Source organism: Oncorhynchus kisutch, linkage group LG20 (genome assembly GCF_002021735.2).
Source record: "Oncorhynchus kisutch isolate 150728-3 linkage group LG20, Okis_V2, whole genome shotgun sequence".
In the NCBI taxonomy this organism is placed as follows: Eukaryota; Metazoa; Chordata; class Actinopteri; order Salmoniformes; family Salmonidae; genus Oncorhynchus; species Oncorhynchus kisutch.
The window spans coordinates 50167302-50178408 of NC_034193.2; the positions used below are offsets into that span (position 1 = coordinate 50167302).

At 42.6% G+C, this 11107-nt stretch overlaps 1 protein-coding gene across 5 annotated transcripts in view; it reads right to left on the reverse strand.

Moving 5' to 3' along the window:
• Positions 1 to 10745, reverse strand: part of LOC109865819 (RNA binding protein fox-1 homolog 2) — a 36850-nt gene extending 26105 nt beyond the window's left edge. The window contains exons 1-2 of one of the 5 annotated variants that reach the window (XR_004204449.1): positions 9628 to 10744; positions 1340 to 1390 (exon numbers count right to left, since the gene is read on the reverse strand). Coding sequence is in view for 3 of the 5 variants with exons in the window: in XM_031799289.1 (XP_031655149.1) it covers positions 1340 to 1390; positions 9628 to 9885 (309 nt within the window). In the remaining 2 variants the exon portion in view is untranslated. Of the gene's footprint in view, positions 1 to 1339; positions 1391 to 9627 lie in introns of all 5 variants that reach the window. The other 4 variants (XR_004204450.1, XM_031799289.1, XM_031799287.1 and 1 more) reach the window with 4 other exon arrangements.
• Between the last annotated feature and the right edge of the window lie 362 nt (positions 10746 to 11107).

Here is an 11107-nt window from a genome sequence, read left to right on the forward strand (position 1 = left end):
ACTGTTTGGCCATAGTGACCATCGTAAGTTTGAAGGAAAAAAAACAAGCCGAAGAACACCATCCCAACCGTGAAGCACGGGGTGGCAGCATCATGTTGTAGGGGTGCTTTGCTGCAGGAGGGACTGGTGGCACTTCACAAAATAGATGGCTTCATGAGGCAGACAAATAATGTGGATATATTGAAGCAACATCTCAAGACATCAGTCAGGAAATTAAAGCTTTGTCGCAAATGGGTCTTCCAAATGGACAATGACCCCAAGCATACTTCCAAAGTTGTGGCAAAATAGCTTAAGGACAACAAAGTCAAGGTATTGGAGTGGCCATCACAAAGCCCTGACCTCAATCTTATAGAGAATTTGTGGGCAGAACTGAAAAAGCACGCGCGAGCAAGAAGGCCCTACAAACCTGACTCAGTTACACCAGCTCTGTCTGAAGGAATGGGCCAAAATTCACCCAAGTTATTGTGGGAAGCTTGTTGAAGGCTACCTGAAACATTGGACCCAAGTTAAACAATTTAAAGGCAATGCTACCAAATACTAATTGAGTGTATGTAAACTTCTGATCCACTGGCAATGTGACGAAAGAAATAAAAGCTGAAATAAATCACTCTCTCTAGTATTATTCTGACATATGACATTCTTAAAATAAAGTGGTGGTCCTAACAGGCCTAAAACATAATTTTTACTAGGATTAAATGTCAGGAATTGTGAAAAGCTGAGTTCAAATGTATTTGGCTAAGGTGTAGGTAAACCTCCGACTTCAACTGTACATATATATGTGTGTGTGTGTGTGTGTGTGTATATACACACATAAATACACAGGCAAAACGCTGTACTATATACTCAAAACATGTTTTAGAATAGTGAGGGAGAAATTGAAGCTACTGGCAGGACAGCTCGACTACATCATCCATGCCATATCTATGTGCTTATCTTGATATTGAATTTAAATTCCAACCACATTTCTTGGCTATCCAAGGGCAAACAGGAAATAAAAATAAACCTAGAGAGCAACCATATGCCTAATGTAAAGCCATAATAACATGAGAAGGTTATTCAGAAGAGGTTATGTGTGGAAAAAACATTTCAGTCGAATGCATTCAGTTGTACAACTGACGAGGTGTCCCCCTTTCCCTTACATGAGGTTGTCAGGCTCCCAAATCAAAAAAGGATCTGAATCCACATCACCACCTTGTGGCTTGAAGAGCTTAGAAAATAACTTAAATATGTCGTTGCCCATATATGGAAGAGCACAATGGAGGACATAAGATAATGAAATATATCATACAATATGCAAATGTCTCACATGTATGCAATTATGTTAAGACTGTAGTCTTACCTGACTGTGGGTTGGGTATCCATGGTAACCAAGGGTCAGGGGGTCATTGTTCTGAAAGAGAAGAGAGCAGACATTTAAAAACAAGAAAAATGTATTTAGTTTGTCTCGCTGAAAAATGGTCACCAACTACACAAAGGTCACCAATTATCATCATTTTTTACATCAACGTTTGACCCGTTTTTTTTGTCGGTTTTAAGTTGTATAATCTTCACTCCTTTATTCGCTCTTTCCAGCCAATCATCCCTCTCTCCTCACCAGTATATTCCATGTTCCAGTTAATTGATGCATTAATGACCACACTAATCAAATTAATTCTGCCTGTGCCTCACACACACTCCTCTAGCTAGCTCCCCCACTCAATGTCCTGGTGTGTCCTCTTCCTCTCACGCCAGTGGAGCTATTGTGTGTTAGTTAGGAGAGATAAGAGGACAGGGGGAGAGAGAGAAAGAACGAGGGAGAAGGGGGGGGAGAGACTCATCGTAGAGAGAGAGACATCGTAGAGCTTAAATCAGAAATAGGTTACAAGTGTCATGGAGTATACTGCCTCCCTCACATCATCTGCCCTGATGCAACCCACTGTCAGATTCCTCTCATTTATTTGCTCCGTTATAACTGGTGGGGACGGTGTTGCAAGAGAAAGAGAGATGTAGGCTACCGACCAAATATTTGGTGAGTAATTACCTAGTGTCCTCATTAAGCTCTCCTCTTCCCCCATTATGCTATCAGTTAATGTGAGGTTACCCGATGTTAACTAAGCTGCGACTGTCTGTTATAAAACATACACTTGTAACACACTTTATTCACACGCATAACACCATGTACTGGCATTTATGCAGTGTTCTATCAAAATACGCCATGTGCTGGTTTTACAGCAATTACTATACGCTTGGTTTGAAGGGAATAAAATATATAGGCTTGGCTGTGTCTGTGTATCGCTACATCAAAACCACCTCTCATTTCTGTTTTCCTCCTCCCTCCAGCCCTCCCCCTCATCTCTCTTTCATCTGGAACCAATGTCCCTTGCCTGTGTTGTCCCCGGAGGGAACACTTTGCTCCGCGCGCATCACAGCTTGAGCCCTCACAATGAGCGCTGTAGCCATCTACCTCAAGCCACAGGCGACGTTACACAAAACACTCCATCGTAATACTTATGGAATTCAAAAGTAGAAAGTAGAGAGAAGAGTTGCTATGCTCGTTCACTGCCGGTTGAGTAAGTGTCCTGGAGAGCCAAAAATGTACGTAGAGAGAACAGACTTTTGAGGCAACAGTAAATTATTAATTGCCTTTTAGAAGTCTGACTAACATGAATAAAGTATAAACATCTATTTGAAACGGAGGGTAAATTCCCCGAACTGTGTTGTAGTCATGAAGGCAGACGTGCAATAATACTAGTCAAATCCAGACATTTCTTAAGGGGCCCTGCAAAATCTGACAATTATGTTGAAAGATCTAAGGGAGAAGGGCCGGGGTGAGATGGTAAAAACACATCTGAAATGAATATTTCTGGAATTGCTTGAAAAAAGGAGGGCGATCGAGGAGAATGGAGGGATGAAAAGGAGGGCGATCGAGGAGAATGGAGGGATGAAAAGGAGACGATCGAGGAGAATGGAGGGATGAAAAGGAGGGCGATCGAGGAGAATGGAGGGATGAAAAGGAGGGAGGAGTAGAAAGTGAGGGAGGAACCCGGGCTAGACGAATAGAGAGAAGTAGGAATAGGGTAAAAAAAATAAAAAATCTCAAAGGATACGAGGACTCCGTCCCAAATAGCACCCTAATTCCCTAATAGGGAATAGTGTGCTTGTGCTGTTTTACACATTAAAGTCACAAAAGTCCTTATCGTTAATCTCATCTAGTTCTTATCATTAATCTCATCTAGTTCTTATCATTAATCTCAGCTAGTTCTTATCATTAATCTCATCTAGTTCTTATCATTAATCTCATCTAGTTCTTATCATTAATCTCATCTAGTTCAGTCATAACAATAAAAGCTCTAACCTGAATGGGTTTATCCGAATCGTACACTTATGAAGCTGCCATTTCATATTCTTACCCTGCAGCTGCATAGCTCTTTGAAAACCTCCTTCATATTTCACTTTGGCAGCGATCCAAAATGCATGGGTTAGAATTAGAATAAGAACTGCAAATCGAGATTTTGGAGATGTCGAGGTTGTCGGATCCAATTTGATTCCGTATGCAGAGCTCCCTGCGTCTGTCACGCAGCGTACGACCCGGGTCCCTAACCTAATGGGGACACGCCTGGGGTGACAGCGGCCAGGATGAATGACTGGACTACAACATTAATGTAGGTGGAGGAGCACAGAGCAGCAGACCCGGGTTTAAAGCTATTTGACATCTTTCAAATGCTTTGTGCCTTTGCTCTAGTCAAGCCCGGAGAGCCAGATGGGCCAGGTTGACACATTTGGGGCTATTCAATTGGTCCATTAAAATCAGGCAAGCTCAATCAAGCAGAGATTAAATGGTTTGGAAATTGAAATTATTTTGAATAGTGTTTGAACCCAGGTCAGCAGAGTAGTGAGCAGCAGCACTCAGATGTACTTTTATTTCAGTCCGCCCGACCGAAATAGAATGAAACGTCAGCAAGAAAAATGTTCTCCTCTCCTGCTGTGAGTTTGAGAATATTTATTTAGTTTTGGTCCCATTTCTCTCTGAGAAGATGGTGACGGTCTCCTCCACCAGGTTCACTGACTCAACCCCAAGTTGTTTATTTTGGGTTCTGTGTAGCAGGGGTTCATTTGTTATTTGTGTATTACAGGTCGACATGGTCTTGATAAACTGATCTAGAATCAGATTTTTCTGCCCCAGTTCTAGCATCAACCATCAGCAGAAACAGTTCAAACTGATCCAAGAGCTGCACGTACAGGCAACATCCACTAAAACCAGTTAAAGCCCCTCTAAAAGCATAGGACTATAAGTGTAGGTATTCTGTGTCAAGGGACAAGAATGGGAAGTATAGAGTGCTGGAATACACGATTGGATCCTCTGGCTGGCTGTGAGGCTTAGAATGCAAGGGCTCTGTGGTTGAAATGGAGTCACATCCTCTTGAGTGCCTCATGCCTTCTTGGCCCTCAAGTTCTTTGGGAAAAATTGAATCAATTTTGATGTGGTTTCAAATCGGAGTCGACTCCGTAAGAAAGTGATCCTGTATCAAATGATGAGTGAATAACCAGGTGGCCTGTGAAATGAAAGAATCCCCACTACACACACACCCTGTGGTCCATGTGTACAAGGGATTACCACAATCCTGTGAACTGGTGATGTGAGTGAGAAACTTGGACCATTGGAAGTAACTTAACTCCTGTTCACGTTGACACACACACACACACACACACACACACACACACACACACACCTTGCCCTTCTCAACCCATACCTGTTTTGGGTCCTTTTTCACCTCCATCAAGCCCTATCCCACCCCCACAGAGTCCCCCTCTCCCCTCCCTCCTTTCACCATCTGTTGACTTGAAGACATCTTGTTACTTTCTGCTGATTGCTCTCTCCCTCTCACTCTCTTTTTCCCCTCCTTCAGTGTGTCCTCTGCTTTTATTCAGCTTCTCCTCTAAACAGAAATAGCCCATTCATTTGTCCATTTGACAAAGACAGAAGGCATAAGTAGAAGTAGCATTTGCATACTTGGATGGTTTCTTAAAAAGGCTGCAGATGCTAGATGGAGTCACTCTAGTAGATTAGCTGTAATGTGTGGGGGTAGCACAACTGGTGTGTGTGTGTGTATTTATGAGAGTATTTTGGGACGTTGTGTGTGTTTATATTATAGCAAAGCTGTTATCCAGAGAGCATGTGTGTATGTGCGTGTCTGAATGTGAGCGAGAGTGTGCATATATGTTTGTGTATTAGTGTTTGTCTGAGTGGACATGTTCCGTTCAGACAGCTCTCCTCTTCCCTCCTCCCCCCCCCCCTCCTCTTCCCTCCTCCTTAAGGAAATTAAGCGCATGACTCTGCTTATGTATGACTTACTGTCTTTGTTCTTGTCTGCATCCCAAATGGCACCCTATATAGTGCACTGCTCTGACCAGGGCCATAGGCACTTTGTAGGGACTAGGTACCAATAGTCAAAAGTAGAGCACTATGTAAGGAAATAAGGTCCCATTTGAGAGACACACACTAACTTCAATAGTGTCTATTAGAGGTCGACCGATTATGATTTTTCCCAACGCCGATACCGATTATTGGAGGGCCCCACAAAAAAAAAAGCCGCTGCCGATTAATCAGCCGATTTTTCCCCCCATTTATTTGTAATAATGACAATTACAACAATACTGAATTAACATTTATTTAAACTTAATATAATACATCAATAAAATCAATTTAGCCTCAAATAAATAATGAAACATGTTCAATTTGGTTTAAATTATGCAAAAACAAAGTATTGGAGAAGAAAGTAAAAGTGCAATATGTGCCATGTAAGAAAGCTAACGTTTCAGTTCCTTGCTCAGAATGAGCACATATGAAAGCTGGCGGTTCATTTTAACATGAGTCTTCAATATTCCCAGGTAAGAAGTTTTAGGTTGTAGTTATTATAGGAATTATAGGACTATTTCTCTCTATACCATTTGTATTTCATTAACTTTTGACTATTGGATGTTCTTATAGGCACTTTATTATTGCCAGTGTAACAGTATAGCTTCCGTCCCTCTCCTCGCTCCTCCCTGGACGCCAACCAGGAACACATCGACAACAGCCAACCTTGAAGCAGCGTTACCCATGCAGAGCAAGGGGAACAACCACTCCAAGTCTCAGAGCAGGTGACGTTTGAAACGCTATTAGCGCACACCCCGCTAACTACTTAGCCATTTCACATTGGTTACACCAGCCCAATCTCGGGAGTTGATAGGCTTGAAGTCATAAACAGCGCAATGACGCACAACGAAGAGCTGCTGGCAAAACGCACAAAAGTGCTGTTTGAATGAATGCTTACGAGCCTGCTGGTGCCTACCACCGCTCAGTCAGGCTGCTCTATCAAATCATAGACTTAATTACAATATAACACACAGAAATATGAGCCTTAGGTCATTAATATGGTCGAATCCGGAAACTATCATATCGAAAACAAGACGTTTATTCTTTCAGTGAAATACGGAACCGTTCTGTATTTTATCTAACGGGTGGCATCGATAAGTCTAAATATGCACGACCTTCAATGTTATGTCATGATTACGTAAAATTCTGGCAAATTAGGCAGCCCAAACTGTTGCATATACACTGACTCTACGTGCAATGAATGCAAGAGAAGTGACACAATTTCACCTGGTTAATATTGCCTGCTAACCTGGATTTATTTTAGCTAAATATGCAGGTTTAAAAATATATACTTCTGTGTATTGATTTTACGAAAGGCATTGATGTTTATGGTTAGGCACACATTGGAGCAACGACAGTCCTTTTTCACGAATACGCACCGCATCGATTATATGCAACGCAGGACACGCTAGATAAACTAGTAATATCATTAACCATGTGTAGTTAACTAGTGAGTATGATTGATTGTTTTTTCTAAGATAAATTTAATGCTAGCTAGCAACTTACCCTGGCTTACTGCATTTGCGTAACAGGCAGGCTCCCTGTGGAGTGCAATGTAATCAGGTGGTTAGAGCGTTGGACTAGTTAACTGTAAGGTTGCAAAATTGAATCCCCGAGCTGACAAGGTAAAAATCTGTCATTCTGAACATGGCAGTTAACCCACCGTTCCTAGGCCGTCATTGAAAATAAGAATGTGTTCTTAACTGACTTGCCTAGTTAAATAAAGGTGTAAAAAAATATATATTATGAAAACTTCTAATCAGTCCTAATTAAATCGGCCATTCCGATTAATCGGCGATCTGGAGTGTCTATGACAAAGTGGGCAAATGGCTGACGGTCCTCTGTGATGGTGGAAAAGGATGGCTTATCACCATTACCACCACATCCCATTTTACTGGCATTAACCAGAGGTCAGAGGTCATGACGTGGTGTGACGAGCAGCGTGCCAAACATTCTGTGATAACACTCAGTAGAGGGAAGACAATGAGAGAGGGAGAGAAAGAAAGACAGCGGAAATGTTGAGAGAAGGAGAATGAGATGAGTGAGACGTGTCCAATTACTGGACTACTTAAAAAGGAATAACCTCACATATAACACAACACTTTCCATGATTCATCCTACCCATGGGGGAGAGGCCGGGAGGGGGTGAGGCCGGGAAGGGGAAAGATACCCATGGGGGAGAGGCCGGGAGGGGGTGAGGCCGGGAAGGGGAAAGAAGTTAGATTTTGAGAAATGCAAGCATGCATTAATGAAGTAATTTCTTGGAAAGCTTAGCACCACTCTCGTTTAAGGAAGGAGCGTTTAATATCTCTTAACCTACTTTCAGCTGAAATATTAATGGAGGCATCAGGTCAGGGGAATAAGAACACAGCACCAGTAGCACGTATTCACTAAGTGGAAAATTATTAACAGTACTCAATCTAATGTCGTAACAATGAACAGTCTGTATGATAATAGTGTGTAAGCCTATTTGATTTCAATAGACAATAGGAATTTAAAGCAATGTCAATAAATGTACATCACCAGCTTTTGTAGCCAAAATATGATACTAAGCTCTACCGCCTGCATTATGCAGTGTGTGTGTGATTAATCCTCCCCCTGTAGATAGGGATCAGTGTGGTTCTAATGCCCCCTCCTGAATGAGCGGTGATCCCGTTAGCCTAGCGAAAAAAAGCCTCTTTACTGCTGGTGATAGGGCAAATCTGCTCCCTACTACCAGGGAAGGGTGGAAGAGGATCTACCAGACCAGGGAGGGGGTGAGGAGGATCTACCAGACCAGGGAGGGGTGGAGGAGGATCTACGGGGGGGTCTACCAGGGAGAGGGGGGTCTTTGACCAATCAGCAGACATTCAATACCTTTTTAGGAGCCAAGGGACCATTGAGCCATCCATCCATACTTCTCCCTCCCACACAAATGCAGGCACACACACACACACACAATAACTTCCAGCCACGCTGTCTGTTTTAAGTGAATTAAGATGTTAAAAAATTGTGTCTTTAGAGGCAGTTCACCACTATACTCTCCTACAGGGGTGCTGAAAGACAGTCTCCCTCCCTATTACACGAGGGCAGCAAACTGGACAATTCTCTTCCATTACCGCTACTTACAATGGCAGAGAGAAGGGCATTTTACCTTTGGATGGATCGGTTAACTTCCCACTGCAACATGATACATTTAGTGCATCACGTGACATCCTGCCTATGTATTTCTCTAGAGATGTGGAAAATATGGCTATTTCACAACACTGAAAATTACTGGGTAGCCCAGTCAATTTGATTTGGTTTAAATAAATCTGTTGTGATGATACTGGCAGTTCCATCAATTGCATCATTAGTGGTAAATGTCACCGCCAAGTGCAATAGACTAAAGCATGTGGGTTTGACTTGTTACAGTAGGACTAAAGGACTAAATACACAACAGGCAGTTATTGTATTCCAGTCATAGAATGGGACGTCAAATCAAGGCCCCCCACCCCAACCCCCCAAAACCACACACGCAAACATTTCACTCCCATTACAAACCAAATACTATCAACACCAAGACGCCAGACGAAGTACGACTGTTTTAGCATAAAAAAGGTTACTTTTGTTTACATTCCGGCTATTTGAAAACATGCTTTTCTCAGTGATAGAGGCCAAATGCCGCTGCTTTCGACGGAGTATAATAATGTAACCGCTGGAGAAAGAGCATAGCCTGCATAACTAAGTAAACATGTCGTTGAATAGGCCTACAATAACAAAGGGCATCTGAAGCATTGTATCGTTTAAGGAAAATGTATTTTTGAGTACACTCCGTAGTCATCGATATTAATAGGCTATATATTGCTTGCAGAGTCTGCGGAGAGCTAAAACGCAGATACCGTAAACTACTACTAGGCTATCCTATTGTGCGGGTCAACTCGTACACCGCTCTCTCTCTGGCGACACACGAATTAAATCACACCAATAAATAGATGAAAATGGTCGGAAGATAATTAGCCTAGCGACCTCATTCGAGTGCTTGATTAAATAGCTTGGGTTAGCATGGGGTTTCCTGTGCCATGTGTGGTTGTAATGTCTACAGTAGCGAATAATTAGGCTATTAGCAGCCTATCTGACATGAAAACACCAGTTTGAGATCAAAGCTTATAACAGCGCTTTGCTTTGTGTTTTGGATGTAAAGCATGCCAGTGGGCGTATTAATTCGAAAAACAGAGCAATTCAAATGCCCACTCCTCCCGGTTCCTTCTCACCTGGCCGACCTCTGCGACTACTCCAGATGCGTCAATCCGGGGACGCTTGCACTCTGCCCCGGCCGATTCCACAAGAGCTGCCGACGTCTGCGCGTCAGATGCTGGGTCTCCTCGCTTCATTCCCCGGAGAGCTGCGACAGAAGCCCCGGTCGAGTTGGGATGCACCCCGGCCATTGTGTCCTGGAGCTCTCGATCCCGGTCCATGATAGCCCGAGATACAGGCAGCATGATTGATGTTACGTCGGTCGACATTAACATTTAAAAACGCCTGATGTTCCCTGTCTAGTGCTAGAATTTTCAACTATCCTTTCTACCGTGGCCTCTGTCGAACTCTTTTCTGTGGTCAAAATTATGTTTTGTAAGAAACCGATTGGGGTTTTATATAGTCTGTCCCTATGTATCCACTGTTATGCAAACCTTGATATTAAAGATGATCAGATGTGTATAATCTGATCAATATATTCGATATAACTACTTGTTTCTTTAAAAATGGTTGCCCTTACAGCCATTGATACGATGCAGAATACAAATAAATTCTATACAAAATTAGTCAACGTTAATTTTCACCGGTTCATAGCCTTGTTTAGGCCTAGCCTACCAACGTTAGTCATGAAACGTTACAGCAATATTGAGTCTGCAGAAGGCCTAGACTATTTCATCGTTTTATTAACCTAATTAATTAACTACACTGCTTAATGATACGGTGCCTGGAATAATATGCCCATTCACCGTTGACCCCTTATTTGTGCCAGAGACAGAAATATTTTACGAAAATACATCAACATCCTACCTCAAGCGCAGGACTAAAATCACTAAACATGTCTTCCCTGACTGCTATTGCCTTTTTCAGTCTACTCGCCAGACTTTTTCGCATGGAGAGAGGGTTATTGAAAGTCAATCCTGAAGAACCATCTCCCCATGTTAGTCTTCCGTTCTGAGTTAGATTAATTCCCAAAACAAAAGACAACCGGGCTGTGGTATTTCCTTTACCGTCTTCCCTATAGATATATATATATTTTTCGTCCTTATCCCGGTGTATTCTTGCGGCGTGTACACTACAGAAAGGAAATTATCTTCCCTCCCCCTCTGTGCTCTCGTGTAGGCCCCTCCCTCGCTCCCCTTGGACGTGCGCCCTCCTATCTTCCGTTCACCCCCCCCACAAAAAAACCCGCACACACTAGCATGGAAGCCACAAAAAAACGCAGTGTGCCGCAGTGCTTACAAACAATTAAAATGGGGGGTATGCGAGGGCCATGTTCATTTTCACAGCATTTTGAACCTAGACTTCTTTAACCGGCAGAATATGAATTACGCATGATTCGCGTGCTCCTCCTTTAAAATAGACTAAAGGCCTACTAACCTGTGCTGTAGAATAAAATAAACATTTCGAAGGTGACAAGATTACTCAGATAAATGTGCCATTGAGGTTATAACATGATTGTGCTCCTATTGTTACACAACAGCCAGTTCAAGGTCTTCG